Genomic DNA, 20,843 nt, shown 5'->3' on the forward strand with positions numbered 1-20,843 from the left:
AAGTAATTTGAATGATACCTTGGGTGAATTTTAATTTGAAATGAAGCTTTAAGTGTTCTTCTCAGGAAAAATATTGTGCAAACCAAGCCATCTGTTGAGGTACTACTGTTACATTTGGCCCTCAAAATCTGCTTGTCATGCTGTTAGATTATAAGACCACGGAACAAACTCACCTTGATCTTTCACATTAAAGTAGATCAGGAGCAGCTTTAACAACATTTTAAACCTGGGATTTCTCCACCTGAAAGAGGTGGTAATAAAACAGGACCTTGGGTTGCACCACAACACACTCTCAGAGGAGGCAGACACAACAACCCGTGAAGCTCTCCCAGCCAGGGAGGATGGCAAACGGTGCTTTTCCTGAACAGAATCAGAACCACTGCTCAGAGGTCAACAGCACCTTCCCCCTGACTCAAGGCAACCTCCCAACCCTGACCTTGTCGGGAAAGATCCGAGTCACGGTCACTTTCTTCCTTTTTCTACTCTCCACAACATTTAATGCTTCTTTCTTGTATAAACTTCAGAAAGGAGCTCAGAAGACAGAGAAAGGAAAACAGCTCTCAAGAATGAAGGTGCTTCTAAAGCACTTGACCTTGGCCAACCTGTTTGAGACTTTAATTGTCATGCCGCTAGACGGAATGTGGAATATTACCGTACAATGGTATGGTGGAGAGCTCCTCTGCAAAGTCCTCAGTTATCTAAAGCTTTTCTCTATGTATGTCCCGGCCTTCATGATGGTAGCCATCAGCTTGGACCGCTCCCTGGCCATCACAAGACCCTTAGCTGTGAAAGGCAACAGCAAATTTGGACAGCTCATGATTGGCTTGGCCTGGCTACTCAGTAGCATCTTTGCTGGACCACAGGTAAACCATTACCATGAGTCTTTGGGGTTTTTTTAAGGATGTGGAGATCACAGATTTACTACCTAAAATTAAATAAGGGGTCTTGTCAAAATCTGTATTTATATTATCTTTAAGAGTTTGGGCTCTGGAAGTCACATAGTAGAGTCCAATCTCTGTTTTGCTCAGTAATCTTGAATAATATTTTAACCTCTGGAGCAATAGCACAGAGGTAGGGTGTTTGCCTTGCCCGCAGCCAGCCCAGCCGAGCCGGGTTCTATTCCTCCGCCCCTCCCGGAGAACCCGCAAGTTACTGAGAGTATCTCGCCCACCTGGCAAGCTACCTATGACATATTCTATATGCCAAACACAGTAACAAGAAGTCTCAAAATGGAGACATTACTGGGCCAGCTAGAGCAAATCGATGAGCAGTGGGACAGTGTTGACAGCGTTGACTGATTTTCAATCTTTTTTTTTTATAAATGAAGTAATACTAACATTACAAAGCCTTATGATGATTAAATAAATAGCTTAAAGTATCTATCACACAAATGGAAATTATGTATCTGAACTTGAATACATTCTCCTTCCAGAGGTAATTATTCTTGAATGTCACCTCATCCCAATCCTATTCCTTCACCTAGTTTTTCTTGTGTTTAAGTTGACACAGGTTTACTGGCAAATTAGAGAATTTTTAAAAACTATAAAGTTTGTACGGGTGGAAAATATTTGTAATGCATTTAAGATATCTTGAGCTGCAACTTTAACTATTCTGCCACTGTGGTTTAGAGAATTATTTTTGATGCATATGTTGTTCAGTAGTTTGCAGGTGGTGGGATTAAATAATGAGAAAAATGGGAATGCTTGTAATTCTATGCTTAAATGTTTGAACCTACTGCAAGCTTTAGAAGAAGTTATGAATATGAATTGAAGTGGTAAAAATGTTAGCATAATTAGCATAAGCAAAGTTTTAAAAGGTAATTTGTACTTGGAAAAATAAGTTCAGATTTGTGTATTATTTTTAGTAATGACTAAAGTGTGATTAATATTGGAAATGAATATATTTGGTTGAAGTAAAAGATTGAGGGAATTAGACAAAATAGATTTGGTAGTTGTACTCTTCCCCTTAGCCTCATAATAAACTACTTATTTGTTTTAAAATACTGTTATTGTATGTTTATTTACAGGTCTCTGTCATCAAGGTAAGTAATCTTACATAGTAGACACAGAGGTTTCTAGTTTAATATTCATAAAAACTATAGATCTCTATATATATCAAAAAATCTAAATTTTAAATATATAGGTACTTTGGTTTCTCTTATGCCAAATAAATCTTTTAGCTTTTATACTAAAAAATATTATTTTTAAAATTTTGGATAGTTGTATGAGTGAATGATTGGTACATTCAATTATATTATAAAAGAGATTAAATTGAGAACCAAAAGAAATTCAGAAATCAGAGAGCTCTAAAACTTTGTGAGTCCTGTACAAAGAGTAAAATGAATTTCTAACAAAAACATTTTAACGATATTTACAAGGACCCAAATAGAGTAAATAAAGACAAAGAACCCTTTGCAGATCATCTGGCATTAAGTAATTAGGTTGGAGTTTAAAAGAGTGTCAAAGAAAAGGGAGATTAAAGGGAAATTTCAGATAAAACTGCACAGCAACAAGTGAGACTTCGGAGGTTAGTAATAGATCCAAGTAACATCTTGTTCGGTGGGTTTAAGCAAGAAATGGGCTAAAGAGTTAAAAAAAAAGATTTGCTTTTGGACATGATGCCGACAGCACAAAGTATTTGTATATGAAGGTTATTTGGAAAAAAGTTGGTAACATGGAACTTGAAAGTTGAAAGTTTAAGCAATTAAAAATAAGCCAATTTGTGATCATGATTGAAAAGTTAACTCAAAATTTTATCCTTTTCTAAAGGACTCTCCCAGAGGTTACAAAATAAATAATCATCTTTTAGTTATTTTCATCAATAATATTAAAATATGCAAATAATTATCTCACCATTTAGTAAGAAGAAAATATAAAATTAACTTAGAGTTATTCTGGAGTTTCATATATTAGCCTGCCCCAAACATATTAGTAGAGATTTGTCTATGGACCACAAAAAATGTCAGTTACTATTTTGTTTTGTAAAACAAATGACTCATCTTTGCTTTCAACAGCATGTTAACTTCAAAAGCATTTTGCTGAAGTTTTCTAAAAAATTTCATCTCTGTTATCTTATTTGGTACTTATATTAACTTTCTCAGGTATAGCAAAGCCCTGCTATTATCCTCATTTTATGAATAAAGAAACACATAAAGAGAACTTTCTAAAACAATAGGGCTGACATGTTAGCACAGTGGGTAGGGCGTTTGCCTTGCACGCGGCCGACCCGGGTTCGATTCTCAACATCCCATATGGTCCTGTGAGCACCGCCAGGAGTAATTCCTGAGTGCAGAGCCAGGAGTTAACCCCTGTGCATCGTCAGGTGTGACCCAAAAAGAAAAAAAAATAGCATTCAAACCTTTGGGGCAATATTCCAAAATAAAAGACATTTTTTCTTTCTTTTAGATAGCTACAATTGGGGAAAGGTTTTCATCAAATAATAATTCTGCCACATCCCATTTCATTTTTCCATATTGATTGCAACTAACAGATAAGCCCAACAGATGGGCTCAAGTAACCTGTTTAAAATGTTATCTCTCCCAATGCCACTCCGTCTGTTGGACTTAAGTCTTTTAAGCCTGCTTTTTCTTTGTGTTATATATCTCTGCTTTCTCACTGAACAAAAGACTTCATCCCTGCCTGTGATTAACATCCAATGTACTTGATGGGGGAAACAAAGGTTAGAAAGGGTTTTTATTTCGAGACTAGAATTCAAGTTGAGTCTATCTCATACTTCACCACACTCTATGGAGACCTAAAGGTATACACTGGAACAGCTAATTTACATTGAAAATAATAAATATTACATTTGATTTTCAGTTGTTGGTGCATGCAGTGATTTTATATTACCTGAGAAATAACATACTCAATTGAAAAAATAAAGACTTACAAACTAGCTGTCACAACGCAATCCACGAAAATAAAATTTCCCAGAATAAATTTTTTGAGAACTTATGACATTTTGCTAGCGCCCACAAGTAAAAAATTTCAAATTGACAACCTGGGTTTTCTATTATCCTAATTATTAACCTCTAAATCTAAGCTCTCTTATAGCTTAACGCGATTCTCAGAAATTCAGGCGTGTATATAACTTTAAAACATTTTGCTAGACATGAAATTTTTTAAATAAAATTCTAAGAACCATTATAGAATATATGGAAACAATATAAGAAGAAACTCTCTAAACACACATAAGTTAAGCTCAGTTCTCTGTGGTCCATTCTCCAACTCCAGTCATCATTTCTAAACCTCAGATCTTCCTGAAATAAATTTGAAAGGCAATGAGATAGGAGAACTGGCATATGTACTGAATTATTTATTTATTTCAAGTCTTCTACAGCTCTGTGGTTCTGAGTAAATTACTTAACTCAGTCTAAAAAGATAGCACTGTAGCACTGTCCTCCCGTTGTTCATCGATTTGCTTGAGCGGGCACCAGTAACGTTTCCGTTGTGAGACTTGTTGTTACTGTGTTTGACATATTGAATATGTCACGAGGAGTTTGCCAGGCTTTGCCGTGCGGGTGGGATATTCTCAGTAGTCTGGGCTCTCCGAGAGGGGCAGAGGAATCGAACTTAGGTTGGCCGGCAGTGTACAGGGCAAACGCCCTACCTTCTGTGCTATCGCTCCAGCCCAATTTATTTAACTTAATTTAATATAAAATTTATTTTAAAAATTTCATTACTAGCAAAATATTTGAAAGTTATATATACCCCTGAATTTCTGAGAATTACATTACGTCTAAAATGATAAATTTAACAAATTACAGAGAATAGAAAACTTTATATTTACACATTCAGTCCATATTTTTTTCCTGCATCTCTTCCTGTCTCTTTATTCATGCCTCATAATATTTCTTTTTAAGTCAGGAGAGAAAATATTAGGGAGATATGAGAATAAAAATGGATGTTTCTTTATTAAAAAAATTAAAGTTTACTATTTCAAATTTATCTAAATAAAACCATTTTACACTCATTTTTACTAGTAAGTAAATGAGAGCTACTCACTCTGAGAACTACAAGTGCTGTAGCACAATAATTCATATCTAAGAGGCATCCCTCCAAAAAGAATAATTAAAGAGGAAGGAGGGAGTGAAGAGAGAAAGAAGGGAGGGAAAGAAGGGAGGGAAAGAAAGGAAGGAAGGAAGGAAGGAAGGAAGGAAGGAAGGAAGGAAGGAAGGAAGGAAGGAAGGAAGAAAAAAAGAAAGAAAGAAAGAAAGAAAGAAAGAAAGAAAGAAAGAAAGAAAGAAAGAAAGGGGCAGGGAGGGGGAAAAAGAAGTTAAAGGGGAAAAAGTCAATAAATCCTAAGGTAGATGTGATTTTAATCCAATTATAGCAAGACTGGTCAGAGCATGTTGCAGGGAAGCATTTTTGAATTAGGTGTGTCTAGATCTAATTAAAACCCATGTGGTTTCCAAAATGACAGTCATCTAAGACCACAAGAATTCCAGAGTATCAGATTATTTGCAAAGAGTTCATGCCACTAGCTTATCTGTGTTAATATGGAGCATTACGTATTGACAGCTTTAAACTTCTCTAGTTAACCCAAGCCTCAGGCAAGATGCATGAGCCATCCTTTAGTCTTTGGTATAAGGATGTGTGGTCTAAAGATGCGTGGAGGCTTGTCTTGACACACAGAATTTGCCGGGCTTGGAATACGCTGCTGAACCTGACAAGCAGCTTAAATCCAGTAAACACTCATCACATATGTACAACATGCCAACCGCTATACTGGAGCATAGTAAGAGCAGAAATGAAAAACAGTAATGAAGGTGATCGTGAAGCATAATAGCTATTGGAGAAGTAAGCATATGACAGGATTTAGGCGAAATGTTTCCATGTATGTGATTTTAGGAAGGGCTCACAACAATGCTATAAATTAGATGTTTACTGCTTATTTGTTCATGAAGAAAGTAAGATTAAGAACTCTATTAATGGGCTGAGATAGTACAAAGGGTAAAAGCACAAATGCCTCACCTGTGGTGACCTGGATTCAATCCTCGACACTATATATGGTCCCCCAAGCCCATTCATATGTCAATAGTGATTCCCTAAGCACAGAACAGTAAACCCTAAGCCCTGCAGGGTGTGGCCCCAGATACAAATAAATAAATAAATGCAATTAATATGAACAAGATTGTGGTTCTTGTTCTTCCTATGGATAAAGTAGAAATGGCATAGTATCATTAACCCCATACCCAGAAATGTGCTAGTATGTAGGGGGATTTAGGCCACACTTGGTGATGTTCAGGAGGTATTCCTTACTCAGTGCTCAGGGGTTACTCCTGGCAGTACTCGGGAGATCATATGTGGTTCCAGGGATTGACTGAACTGGGGTAGTCCACTTTAAGAAAAACACCTTAACCCCTCTGACCACCGTACTAAGAACTTTTAACTAGTCTACTGTACTATTATACAATATGGTCTCTTTGTTTTTTTCTTTTTTGTAGGTGATTGGAGAAGAAAATCTTAAGTTTAGACTAGATAATTAAAGAATATCAAGAAAAAATAGTAGACATTTTATAAATATATGTGGATACAAATATAAAGTTTATGTACCTCAAATTTTTATTGCAATAATAGTTATGATTATTGTAATGGTATGATCTATTATAATAATGGTGATAACTTAATGGCAGTTTCTTTGCAATATTAACCTTTTTGCCTAACATGAAGAGATAGATACTCAATACCTTTATTCTATGGATAAGGAAGAGATCACTCGTGGAGGTGCTCAGGGGCTCTGCGTGGCACTGAGGGTCAACCCTGGGTGGGCTGCCTACAAGGCAAACACCCGCTGTCACTCCTCCGGCGCCTCATTTCACATTTAAATACTGCACAGAGCAACATGGCAGAGGGCCCAGAAATAAACGGCAGATTCCAGGAAACAGACCTCCCTCCCGTGTCACTGTCACTGTCCTCCCGTTGTTCATCGATTTGCTCGAGCAAACTCGCGCCGGCTGTGTTGGCCACTTGCAAGGCAAACGCCCTACCCGCTGTGCTATCGCTCCAGCCCCCCCCCACCCCCACCCCCCCATGTATAACATCTAAACAAGAGCGCAGCGATTTAAGATTCATGAATATTCACAAGAAAATCAGTTCCTCTATGCAAAAGGAGCGTCGTGGGTGGCGGGGGGGGGGGGGGGGGGGTCACTCTGGTTCTGTATTACCTGTGGGTAACTGCAGGCGTAGACGGAAACAGTGTGACTCAGTCACAGGTTAAAGTCCCGGCTTTATTGTCTGGTCACTGTCAGGAGGAGCAAGCAGGGAGCAGAAACCCACAGCACAGGGTCCTCGTCGCGGGTTGGCGCCCCACCTGCCGCCCAGGGTCCTCTTCCTTTGCGGCGCAAACGGACTTAAGGGTCCCGCTTCCAACGCGCGCCCATCTCAGCCCTGTTTGGCTGTCCCCAGAATCACCACCCACACAACACCTCGCCACCTGGGCACATGCTGTGGGGGGGTCACCGACACTGTCCTGGCACTGTCCCCGATGTGACCAGGTCCCGGCAGCCTCAGTCCCCTTTGTCTCGAGACGAAATTCCAGGGCTAGCGAGAGAGTGCTAGAGGTTATCTCCCGCAGCCCCTGAGCTGAACCCTCAGCACCCCAGGAAGGAAGGCAGGAACCTTCCAGAGAGAGAGATAGGACAGCAGGGAGGACGCTGGCCTTGCATGTGGCTGGCCAGGGTTTAATCTACGGCACCCCCTACGGCCCCCGAGTCCCACCAGGAGTAATGTCTGAGTGCAGAGCCAAGAATAACCCCGGAGCACTTCTGGTTGTGGCCCCCAAACCAACAAAATTTAAACTATTTAAAAACCCGCAAGGCTCCCAGATGTTGGTGACAGAATGACGGTCTCACTCTAGAAGGAGCTGCCCTGGGCGCACACGGGATCAAAGCTCCTGGCAGGGCACTTGGGTCTCAGGCCCGGCATCGCAAGCCCGGCCGGAGGTTCTGGCTGTCTGTGGGGAGAAGGTCGGCGGATGCCTTCAGGGAAAATCACCGTATGTCACCATATCCCGTCCCCACGGCAGAGCCTGGCAAGGTCCCCGTGAGGTATTCGATATGCCAAACACAGTAACAAGTGTCACAATGGAGACGTTACTGGGCCCACTCGAGCAAATCGATGAACAACGGGAGGACAGTGACATGGATAAGAAAACAGAAGCACATCATCTAATTACCTTTGAAAAATTAGGTAACACTAAAATTAAAATGATAGTTGAAGTGAAGGTTAAAATAACCTCCAAAAACTCCCAAATGATTAATATACTGTTCAAAATGGGTTACTGAAGTGCCTCCTATTTTTGTAATTATTTATTTATTCTCTTAGGCCTGTTAGCATTTACTTCTTTAGGTTTGCTAATTTTTTATTTGCTAATTTTGTATACATACGTTTATAAGTGTGATAGCCATTTGATAAAATTACTCCTTCATTATATAATGATATTCTGTCTTGAACAAGGCATAAATAAATGAAATAGATCAGACGAAGTAATAAAATTAATATTATAAAAAAATTCTAAGAAAGTATGAGCATCTGCAAATGACTGCTTAGGAAGAAAAAACAGATTGCTCTTGTATGTGGCAAAACAAACACTGATGAGAAATGGGGCAAGGGATGAGATAGGAGAAGCATAAAGTAATATAATCCAAGGCCAAAAGAGCTAGTCCAAGTAACATGGATCCTTCACTTAATCAATCAAATGAACATGTCCTTGAGGTACTAAATAAGCATAAAGTAATATAATATAATATAATATATAAATGAGAGAGAGAGAGAGAGAGAGAGAGAGAGAGAGAGAGAGAGAGAGAGCGCAGTAGCAGGCCAGGCGCTTGTTTTGCACACGGCTGACCCAGGTTTGAACCCTAGAACCCCATATGGTCCCTTTAGCACAACCAGGAATGATTCCTGATCACACAGAAGTAACCCCTGAGCATAGCTCAGTGTGGCCCCCAAACAAAAAAAAAACAGAGACAAACAAAACCTGAATCAAGCCTAAAACAAATTAATTTATAAGGTAAAGGTAAAGGCCCTCCCGTTGATCGTCGATTTGCTCGAGCGGGCCCAGTAACGTTTCCATTGGAGACTTTGTTGTTACTGTGTCTGGCATATCGAATACTCTCGGTAGCTTGCCGGGCTCTCCGAGAGGGGCGGAGGAATCGAACTCGGGTCGGCCATGGTGGCCGCGTGTAAGGCGAACGCCCTACCCGCTGTGCTATCGCTCCAGCTGAATATGCATAGTATTTTACTTTATCTTTCTTTTATAACTAACCAATATGACATGCTATGCCTCCTGGCTGAATATTTAATTTCCTGATGGGGGTTATGTTGTTCATCTTTTATGACAGAGAGTATCTAATATAGATATTTCACCAGTGAGTTGCTTTACAAACAGCTATTTATTCAATCCACAGCACCATATACGGTCCCCCAAGCACCGCCAGGAGTGACCACTGAGCACTGGGAGGTGTTACAAAATATAAAGCAACCCAAAAAAAATTAAAATAGCTATCTATTTATCAAATAAGTACTCGGATGCTAGAGCAGCTATACTGTGAATGTATATGGAATTTTTTTTTTTGTATTCTTAGGCACCAAATCACTCAAACACACACACACACACAACACACCACAGCCCTAGTAAATCATGCCGAAAGTAATGAAAAACTGAAGTTACACATATAACAGTGAAAGCAGAAATGGCAATATCATATAGCCTGTAAATACAGGTTCCCGGGGAAGGAACTCTCGCTGCTCTAGATGCCACCAACTTTGAAATCGCTGCTACAAAACAAATGCGTAAAACTAGCTCACTTTCCAACTTTCGTTAACAAACAGAGGTACCTACAAAGATTTGTTATTGTTTAGCCCCTCCCAGTGGTACTCAGGGATCACTCCTGTGGTGCTCAGGGAACCACATTGGGTGTTGGGGATCGAATCTGGTTGGCTGTGTGCAAGGCAAATGCCCAACACACTGGACTGTCGCTCTGGCCCAATTTAAAAAGCCTTGAAAATGAAGTATCAGGGCTGGAGCGATAGCACAGCGGGTAGGGCATTTGCCTTGCATGCAGCCGACCCAGGTTTGATTCCCAGCATCCCATATGGTCCCCCGAGCACTGCCAGGAGTGATTCCTGAGTGCATGAGCCAGGAGTAACCCCTGTGCATCGCCGGTTGTGACCCAAAAAGCAAGAAAATTAAGTGTCATAACTTTAATCTTGGAAATGCAGAGATATCTTTATTCTGAGGTCACCTTTATTGAAAGTTTCAGGATTATGACTTAAAACCGGAGAACATTAACGTGAAAATGTAACCCATTGCAGAGCAGAAAGCCAAATTCAGATTTTTAGTCCTAACTTATATTGGAAAAACAAAGAAAGAAGTATTTTAAAGAGTGACGATTTTAAGGAAATACGTAACTCCCAGGTAAAGGGAAAGTTAAGCATTCTGAAGACTTCAACTCACCTATATAGTAAAATGCAAAATTGAACTTTATGCTTGTGTCCTAAAGAAATATTGAAACTTAAAAGGTTGTTTCTTAAGGTAGAAAAAGTGATCTGGACATATGATAGAGCCAGATAAGGATCTGGGTGAACTAGATCACAGAAGATGAAAATAAGTTTGAATTTCTTAATGTTGATGTGGTACTTGTACGCCCTCTAGTGGGATTATTTTTAATTCTCTTTAGCCCTTCCTGTGATCTATGGGATGTAAGACAGCACAGCGGTAGGGCCTTTTCCTTGCGCACAGCCAGCCCCGCCGCTGAACCGGGTTCGATTATTCTGCCCCTCTCGCAGAGCCCAGCAAGCTACAGAGAGTATCTCGCCCGCATGGCAAAGCCTGGCAAGCTACCCGTGACGTATTCGATATGCCAAGCCCAGTAACAAGTCTCACAAAAAAATGGAGACGTTACTGGACCCACTTGAGCAAAATGATGAATACTGGGAGGACAGTGTTTGTTTGGCAGCCCTTCCTGAAAAAAAAAATAAGAGGAAATCAACATTTTAAATATTTTCTTTATTTAGTTTCATAAATATAATAATAGAGATCAGTTTATAGTATATTTCATTGTTTTCTTAAATTATTATTATTCATTTTATTTGTACTTTACTAAGTTTTTTTTATTCTACAAGGAAAGAAAGGATGTTTTGTTTTATCCGTGAAACAGTGTATTGTTCTTTCAAGTTTGAGTGGGAGTTTAACTGGATAAAGTATTCTTTGTGAGGCATTCATTTCATTGAATTTTTTCACTATATCCCACCACTGTCTTCGGACTCAGAGGGTTTCCTCTGATAAGTCTGCTGTAAATCTAAGGGAAGCTCCTTTGTATGTGATTTTCTTCTTTGACCTTGCTGCTTGCAATACTGTGTCTCTGTCTGTTGTATTCATCATTCTGATTATAACATGTCTTGGGGTCTTTTTATTAGTGCCTCTTTTAGCTGGCACCCTTCAGGCTTCTTGGATCTGAATGCCTGCATTCTCCAGCTCTCAGAACTTCTCAGCAATGATACCTTTAACTGTTGTAACTTCACTGGGGTTGCCTCCCTGTCCTTCTGGTACTCCGATGATTCTTATGTTATCCCTCTTGAATGCATGCTATTTTGAGGTCTTTTTCTGTTATATCTTGTTTCCTATGTGCTTTCTGCAGCTCATCTTCAAGCTCACTGATTCTGTCTTCGGTTGTCATTCTACTAATTGAGGGTGCCCACTGAGTTTTTAATTTCATCTACCAAATCCTTTATTAACCTCTGTTTGTAGCTTTCTTATGTCTGCTCTCATTTCTTCCTATATTGTGTTGGCTGTCCATTCCACTGTTTCTTTTGCGTCTTCCTTTAATTTACTGGATGCCTGTTCCACCATTTCTTTGAGCTCACTGAACATCCTCAACACTTCATTCTGAATTCTGTGTCAGAGAGGTTGTGTTTGTGGTTATTCCCTGTTGAGGCTTCAGGGCTCTTTTCTTTATCCACTCCTCATGGGGGGATCTGCGCTGTTTCTTCATATTGCTGTGGTAGTATGGAGGTGGGTCCCTCCAGTTCACTATCAGTGACCCCCTCTCACTGCAAGTGAGGATTCCAGATGGGCTCAGTTGATGATGGGCTCCTTTTTCCCTCTTTAAGAATACTACCTCTTTGGTGCTCCTCTGTGCCTTTATGTGAGGCCTCTAGTGCAGCTTCAGGGAATGTGTTCTTTTATATTAGGCTTGTTCAGATTCTTGTGTTTGCCGTTATTTTGGTGAGTTTGCGGAGTGTTTAGATTGGAATAGGCTAGTGGGTTATTGGCCTAATGTGTTTGGGATAGCCAGGCTGTCCTCTTCAGAATTAGGTAAATGATACTGAGATGTGAGTCCCAAATGTTGGGAAAGGGAAAAATAACTGCAGCCTAATGAGCGGTGACCGCCCTGGGGGCTATGCCCACCGCACTGCTGTACCTGTTGGGGGAGAGGCTGCTTCTGTGCCTGCTCTGGACTTGGAGTTCCCTTCTGACGCACTCCTAAGACTTGCAGGGTGCTCAGAGGGCACTTTGGCCAAGGAGGCTTTTCAGGGTCCCAGGATGTGGCAACTTGAGGTTTTGTTTTAAAGGCATATTTCACTCCCACTCCATAATTCTAAAAAAAAAAAAAGTCCAAATTTGCATTAATTAAACTAAATTTAAATTTTTCCATTTTCAAGATAATGTATGTTAAATATAGCACTTCATTTGTTTAAAATTTGGTGGAAAATTCCTGCAACATTTCTCTTTGAATTTATTTGCTATTGGTTTTTTAAGCGCTTGTTCAAAAGCTTGGCTAGAACTCCATGTTCTCACATCATGCTCCACCACATGAGTGTCAATAGTTTCTCTACCACGGACCATTGGACTTCTTCTACCCTGTGCCACCTCTTCACGCTGGGGCTTGTTTCCATTTCTTCATTTGGCTTTCTCATACCTCTTGCTTTGTTTCTTTATATCTTACATATGACTGAAATCACCCAGTATTTTCTTTATCCTTTGGACTTATTTTTAGTCTGGCCTTTCCAAATCCATCCATGTCACAAATGGTGGGGTTCCATGTTTTCTTAGTATTCCATCCTTTATCTCCATCACATTTTTGTCCACTGTTCTGTCATTGGACTCTTGGATTATTTCCATAATTTGACTAAGAACAGGACTATAGGGAATTTTGGTGTGCTTTTTTTTTTAAATTACTGCTTTTGTGTTCTTTGGATAGGGATATATATATATTAATTGATATATATTTTATATCTATTTATAGATAGATAGATTTTAATTTTACAAAATTCCCATACCATTTCCATAATCTGGATTACCATCACTCTCTGGAGATTTTTCTTTTCTCCCTCCATCCCCAGCATTTGTTGTTCCTGGTCTTTTAGACACATTAAGTATATTTTCACAGGTGTGGTGTTAGTCTCATCATCATTTTTGACTTGCAATTTACTGATAAGTGATAATGGTAATTTTTTCCATGTGCCTACTGGCCATCTATAGTCTTCTTTGGTGAAAAGTCTGTCTGCCTCTTCTCCCTGTTTTTATAGAGAGTAATGCCTTGTGGACCCAGAGTCATATTTTGTAGTGCTAGGCGATTTGGCTAAAAATACCAGGAGTCACACTCAGCTTTTTTGCACATACAAGGCATGTACTTTACAACTTGCACTATTGCTTGGGTCCCTTTTTCCTAGTTTTGATAATTATTGTTGGGCTTTTCCAGTTCTTTATATAACTTGGGTATTAGTCTTTTGTCAGATGTATGGTATGTGAATATTTCCTCCCATTGAGTGGATGTCTTTTAATAGTTTCTTTAACCTATTTTTTATTGTGATAAAACACCGTTCAGTTATTTTCACCTTGTTTCCCTTGCCACTGGAATAGAATCCCAAAACAAAACCACAGTGAATATTTGACTGATATTTTCTTTAATGTATTTTATCATTTCAGTGTTAAATTTTTGTGCTATTGGCTTGTTATAAATTAACTGTTCGTGTGTAGTTCCTGTTTCATTTTTTTTTGTGTGAATTCTTTCTTTGTCATGGATCCTTGTCCAAGTTTTAGAAGTTTTTCTCTTGAAACAGCAAAATCAAGTTGTCGTGGTTCTGGTGGGATAATGTAACCTGCAAAATTGTCATTTTCAACAAAGGAATCATGCAGCCAGATATATTTCTCATGTTGCTGAACAAAAAAATCATTTTGCTTGAAATTTGGCAATGAGCTTAGTGTGAACAGTGAATTTTACTTTACCTTTCTCATTAAGAACATCAGAAATGCCCACCTGCAGAGACCATTGCTTTGGAAATCTACATTAATTTCTTTAAGTCTGAGATCCTCCTCTGAAATAAAGTGGGGAGAGGGAGTTAGTTGCATCTGTGAGGTCCTGAGTTAGATTCCTTGCTCTGGAGTGTGGGTGCTGTGCAAGATAGTCATTTAAGCAATAGAATTCTGGGCTGGAGCAATAGCACAGCAGATAGGGTGTTTGCCTTGCACGCAGCTGATCCGGGTTCGATTCCAGCATCCCATGTGGTCCCCTGAGTGCCGCCAGAGGTAATTCCTGTATGCAGAGACAGGAGTAGCCCCTGTGCATTGCTGGGTGTGACCCCCAAAAAAATTAAAATAAAAAAATAAACAATGAAATTCCTCCAATCTATGACCATGAAACAGTTTTCCACCTCCTTGTGTTTTTTCTATTTAACTTTAATGGTGGCTTATAGTTTTATATATGCATCTTTTGCCTCCTTTATGAAATTTATACAAAGTTCTTAATTCTTTTTCAAATTAAAATAAGTGGTATTGTTTTCTGATTTCTTTCTACTTAATTACTTGTGTATCAAAATGCAGTAACTTTTACTTTAAAAAATTTTTTTTATTTATTCACTGTGAGTTACAGAATTATTCATGATTGGGTTTCAGGCATACAATGTTGCAACACCAATCCCTTCACCAGTGTCCCTGAATGTCCCTAGTTTCTCTCCTATCCCTAGGTCTGCCTCTGTGACAGGCATTTTTCCTTTTTAAATTTTTATCACTGTAGTTTACAGCACTGTTACTGATAGGGTTTCATGAAATAACTTTTAAATATTAATTTTGTGGCATCCTTTTCTGTATTGAGTTACTGATTTTAGCAGTTTGTGTGGAGTGCTTATAATTTTCATGCATGTTATGTCAGATGCAAATAGGAATCGTTTTATTTCTTTTTCAGTTGTATATCTTTCATTTCTTTTTCTTGTCAATTTGCTCTGACTAGGACTACCGTTTTGATGTTTGTTGAATAATATTGTTGAGAGAAGGCATCCTCATCCTGTGTAGAAGAGAAGTTTTAGTTTTCTACCATTGAGTGCCATAGCTGTGGGTTTGACATATATGACCTTAGGGCTTTTCTCTTGTCATAAATAAGGTTGATTATCTTTTCCTATACTTACTCAACACTAGTCTATATTTTCTATAAGTTTTTCCTATCTTTTTTTTTAAGTAGGAGTATTGATATTTATTCAGCCATTGATTAGGCTGATTGAACTGGACATGAATTCCATCTTATTTTTTCCCCCCTCTTTTATAATTTTATTTATTAAATCGCTGTGAGAGCAGTTACAAAGCTTTTGGGTTTAAGTTTTGGCATACAATAAACACCCATCCCTTCACCAGTGCCCATTTTCCATTTTCCACCACAAAAACCCTGCTATATCCCCCATCCCACACCCTCCCCCTACATGTGGAGCAGATGATTTCCACATTACTCTCTCTCTACTTTGATTACGTTCAATATTTCAACACCAGAACCACCACTATTATTTGGGATTTTACCCCAACACTCAGATTTGCTGAAAAGGCAACAGTAGACAATTTGTTTTCTATTGCTGGTTATGAATGACATATGATATTGCGTGGCTGCAGTAGTGGCTGCGTGATTTTGGAATTCTGAAATCTTAACAATTAAATCTGGAGGAATTTCTGCCAAAACCTGCTGGGTTCTGAGATTTGTTCCTGAGTCTCTGGAATCATAGCCGTTAAACAACTTGATCAGGAGCCAGAGAGGCCATTCATGGGCGGCAACTCAGGATCTCATTGGGCAGGGAAGAAAGGGCCGGCTCTACCCCCATCCCGTGAGGCCCCACATGTCTCATTACTGAAGGCCCAATTCTGACTGTCCAATGACCTCTGGAGGATGGCAGCCACCAAGCAGCCAGGGGGAAGCAGGCGGAGGGACAGCACCCTTTCCCCCCGGCCTGGCACTGGTAACCTACTGTGGGGACTGGACACATTTCTGCCAAACTCCACTGGGTTCTGAGATTTGTTTCTGAGTCTCTGGGATCATGGCCATTAAGCAGCTTGATCAGGAACCAGAGAGGCCATTTGTGGACAGCGACTCGGGGTCTCCTTGGGGTGGGGAGGAAAGGGCCAACTCCACTCCCATATCGTGAGGCCCCACAATGTCTCATCACTGCAGGCCCAAACCTGACCATCCAATGGCCTCTGGAGGATGGTGGCCACCAAGCCACCAGGGGGAACAGGCCAAGGCACAAAACCTATTCCCACCTGGGATGGCCCAGTGCAGGTAACCTACTGCAGGAACCAGATGCATTTCTGCCAAAAGCCACGGGGTTTCAAGATTTTTTTCTGAGTCTCTGGGATAATGGCCGTTAAGCAGCTTGATCAGGAGCCAGAGAGGCCGATCGTGGGAGGAAACTCGGGGCCTCGTTGGGGTGGGGAGGAAAGAGCTGGCTCCGCCCCCATCCCACGAGGCCCCATGTGTCTCGTCACTGAGGGCCCAAACCTGACTGTCCAATGGCCTCTGGAAGATGGCAGCCACTGAGCCGCCAAGGGGGAGCAAGCAGAGGGAAAACACCCTTTCCCCGCTGGGGTGATCCGGTGCCAGTAACCCATTGAGGGGACTGGATGCATCTCTGCCAAAAGCCGCTGGGTTCCAAGATTTGTGTCTGAGTCTCTGGGATCATGGCCGATACGTAGTTTGATCAGGAACCAGAGAGGCCTTGCCTCCAATTATATAGCTGAGCTGGAGTTGGTTTGTGGGTGTGTCTCCCACATACCTAACTTTTGCCATTTACCCTCTTGGTAAACTTTGATCCAAGTTTTTGGGATCTGGCCAAAGGCACAGCAGCAATTTTAGTGTATCTGGAAGTCTGAAGTCGCCATCAGACTGCTGATGCACTAGCCTCACAGGTACAGACTGACCGACTGGCGGCACCATACCCCCCTATCTTTTGAGCATTTTCATGGGGACTTTCTATCTCAAAATATGTAATTTAAATAAATTTTTGAGAACATTCTAAATTCTAGATACAGGTTTAGTAGCCATAGAGAAAATAATGAACAAAATTAGTTGGGAAAAGTGTATTCAGCATTTAGCATTTGAAGTTAATATCTGAACAAAGTGTCCAGGATATTGTATAACAGAGTGCATCAGGCACCAACACACCTTGGCTCAGCTTGCAGCACTCTGTAGTCTCCTACGCATTGCTAATTGCAGCCCTGGAGACCCTCACCCGCAAGGGTGGCCAGGGAGACCTGGCACCATAGGACCAGAGCAGCCCAGCATTCTCCAGCCCTTGTATTGAACTGTCAGTCCAGTTAACCAAGGAAGCATCTCTGGTGGGGTCCCCAGGGAAGGCCTCCTCAGTATTTCTTAGGAGCTCGCCCAAAATAAATAAGATAAAATATAAATGAGGTTTAAATCTTTGATGACTGTTCTGCAGGGCTGAAATAATTTCCAAAAATAACATAGATTGTATAAATCGATTCACATTTCATAAAAGATATTTTAAGTGGCACTCCACGCCAGGCTGTTTTCACTTGGGGTGCCCCAGAGGGGGGTGGGTGAGAGCCCTCCCTGCCCCAAAGGACCCAGCTCCAGCAGCCGACCTCCACTACCCAACCGCTGCCACGCTCCAGGCCGCTTTCGATACAGCCACACGACACATCATAAAACACTTCCTACCCATTTTCCATACTTACCACACCATATTTGATGGGGTTCAGACATTAGGCAACAAATCATAGAGAGAAATATATATGTGCATATATACCACTCAGAGAGCCTGGCAAGCTACTAAGAGTATCCCACCCTCACGGGCAGAGCCTGGAAAGCTCCCTGTGGTTTATTCGATATGCCAAAAAAAGTAACGACAACAAGTCTCATTCCCCTGATCCTGAAAGAGCCTCCAATTGTTGGGAAAGACGAGTAAGGAGAGGCTGCTAAAATCTCAGGACTGAGAGGAATAGAGACGTTACTGGCACCCACTCAAGTAAACTGGCAAACAACGGGATGACCGTGATACAGTGATACAGTGATATTTTAAGTGACATGCACTTATAACTTTCCATAGGAAGGCTAAAAGGGTACGACCAAAGGGCTTGACAACTGCTTTGGTCAACATTTCAAATGAAGGGTCTCAAATACAGAAAAGAAAACATAGAAGTTCTGGCTTTTAAATAAGTAATAATGTTTTAAATTTTTTTATTTTCCCATACAGCTATATATCTTCCGGATGATCCATTTAGCAGATAGCTCTGGACAGACAGACGGCTTTTCTCAATGCGTAACACACTGCAGTTTCCCACAATGGTGGCATCTAGCCTTTTATAACTTTTTTACCTTCAGCTGCCTCTTCATCATCCCTCTTCTCATCACAGTGATTTGTAATGCAAAAATCATCTTTACCCTGACACGGGTCCTTCATCAGGATCCCCACAGTATGTATTTCTTAGACTTAGTGTTAGTTGTAAGTTGATAGTTTTGAAACTTTAAAATGCAAAGAAGAACGTTTTATTTGTGCCAGATATTAGTCTAAAAAGGTAAGATGTTCATTTATTTAATAGTCACTTGCAGCATATATTTATTTACATAAAAAAATAAAACGTTGTGAAATTATTTTGCATTTCAAAATAGTATTTCCAGTGTATTAAATAGAGCATAAAGCATATTTTGAGTATTTTTAAGCAGCAGACTCTTCCTTTTCTTCTTTTTCCTTAACTTAGAGAGCAGCCTGTTAAATTAAGTTTAATTTCTTCATGAAGAGTATTCTGTGAGGCTTAAAGAGTCTATAAGTATGAAAAATGAAACTGTTTTGCATAAAACAAAAGAAACAAATAGTTGAGGATGATCATTTCTGGCAATATCTTATTTATATCCATTTTTCTCACTCTCCTTAGGCCCTCAGTAATTCATTTTATATTGCTTGTTATAATTTGCTAAAGGAATGATTAAAAGAAAGGTTTCCTCAGAAGAAAGTGAGTGGAGATTGTTGTATCTGACCATGGAGATGTTAAGTCTTTGTGTAAGAGATTACAAAGATCTTGTTACAAGTTAAGCCTCCTGTGTTGATATTTTGTTAATTGAGATTGGATGTCTTCTCCATTACAGTATCCCATCCAATCTGGTGTGCTACTACCTGTTTATCAGTGTTGTAGAGTTTGAGAAGTGGCTCCAGGAAGTGGAGAATTTATAAAGAGGTGATACAGCTGGAGTTAAATTTTTAACTGGGTGGCATTTTGGAGCCTGTGAGGGACTGCCAGGGCTTCCTGAGTACAGGGAGATGGGAGAGGTAGCCCATCCCCAAATCTGAAAGCCTGGATATCTCAGTCACAAAGCCCACATACATGAGTTTTTTCAACAGATTAATTTCTGGATGAGGCTTGCCCCCAGCAGTGGAACCTGACCAGTTGCATGGTGGGAATAAGTGTGGAGGTATGTGTCGGTTTGGGTGGGTGCTGGGCTCACCCACCCCTATTGGGCTACCCCAGATGACTCAGCACTGCACGGGGGTCTGGAAGAATCTTTGCAACTTGTTGATCTTTCTCAAGATTTATTTATAAGTCTCTGGATAATGACTGGTGAAGGAGCTTACATGGCACTGGAGGTTAATTCTAGAGACTTTATTTTAATAGCATTGTTATCTTTAATTTTATTTTATGACCCAAGAAAACTTGGGATATAAACATTCTTTCCCAATAACTATCATTATTTGGGCCGGTGAAATATCTCAGCGAGCTGGAGCACACGCCTTATATTACTGGCCCTGAGTTTGATTCTTGGCAACACATGCCTGGCAAGGACATTAGAGTGTAACCTCATGGCTAGACCAGAGCCGCACTACATTGCAGAGCAGAGCACTAAACTATCAGGCCCAAAATGCAGGGCCAAGTATCACTGGAAGTGACCCCAAACTCAACCCTGCTTGGGAGGCTCACCTCAAAGTAGGAATTTGTTTCTTCTATGTTAATCCATTTGATTCAGTGATTCTCTTCCATGTAATCCATTTTGGGTTGTTATAAAACCAATATTTTGACACCTACTCTTTTCTCTAATAGAAATACATCTGAATCAATCCAAGAACAACATACCAAGAGCTCGGCTAAGGACCCTCAAGATGACAGTTGCATTCGCCACTTCCTTCACTGTCTGTTGGACTCCTTACTATGTTCTAGGAATTTGGTATTGGTTTGATCCTGAAATGGTAAACAAAGTATCAGATCCAGTAAATCACTTCTTCTTTCTCTTTGCTTTTTTAAATCCTTGCTTTGATCCACTTATATATGGCTATTTCTCTCTGTAATTGATGGGCTTCATAGAAAGTTATGTAAGGAATTTTCCTATCTGGAAATCACAAACACAAAATTTGCAGCATAGTTATGTTCAAAAGTTTAATATTATCTTTCCTTTTCCTTTAGAGATCATATTGCCAGAGGCTCAATTATAATGGGATATTTCCACCTTAATCTTATGAATTAATATCTTATGTTTCTGAGCCATACTACATTATATGGATTTCTTATCATTTTCCTCTTCTATAATAATGTACAGACATTTAAAAAGACCATAGTCTGCAGCAGAAAGGTGT

The 20,843-nt window shown here is 40.2% G+C and overlaps 1 protein-coding gene across 1 annotated transcript; it reads left to right on the forward strand.

Annotated features, from left to right (window-relative positions):
* The first annotated feature begins 341 nt into the window (after positions 1–341).
* On the forward strand, positions 342–20,558 carry GNRHR (gonadotropin releasing hormone receptor). The gene is made up of 3 exons (XM_056111303.1): positions 342–863; positions 18,477–18,696; positions 20,314–20,558. The coding sequence occupies exons 1-3, from the start codon at positions 342–344 to the stop codon at positions 20,556–20,558; spliced, it is 987 nt and encodes a 328-aa protein (XP_055967278.1).
* The last annotated feature ends 285 nt before the right edge of the window (positions 20,559–20,843 follow it).

Source organism: Sorex fumeus, unplaced genomic scaffold, assembly GCF_029834395.1.
Source record: "Sorex fumeus unplaced genomic scaffold, SorFum_2.1 ptg000013l, whole genome shotgun sequence".
In the NCBI taxonomy this organism is placed as follows: domain Eukaryota; kingdom Metazoa; phylum Chordata; class Mammalia; order Eulipotyphla; family Soricidae; genus Sorex; species Sorex fumeus.

Bases quoted from the DNA above. Each gene is read 5' to 3' on its own strand.
- GNRHR (XM_056111303.1), top strand. From the start codon at position 342: ATGGCAAACGGTGCTTTTCCTGAACAGAATCAGAACCACTGCTCAGAG. The intron at 864-18,476 runs GTAAACCATTAC...TTTCCCATACAG, and splicing joins GCATCTTTGCTGGACCACAG to CTATATATCTTCCGGATGAT. The intron at 18,697-20,313 runs GTATGTATTTCT...TTTCTCTAATAG, and splicing joins CCTTCATCAGGATCCCCACA to AAATACATCTGAATCAATCC.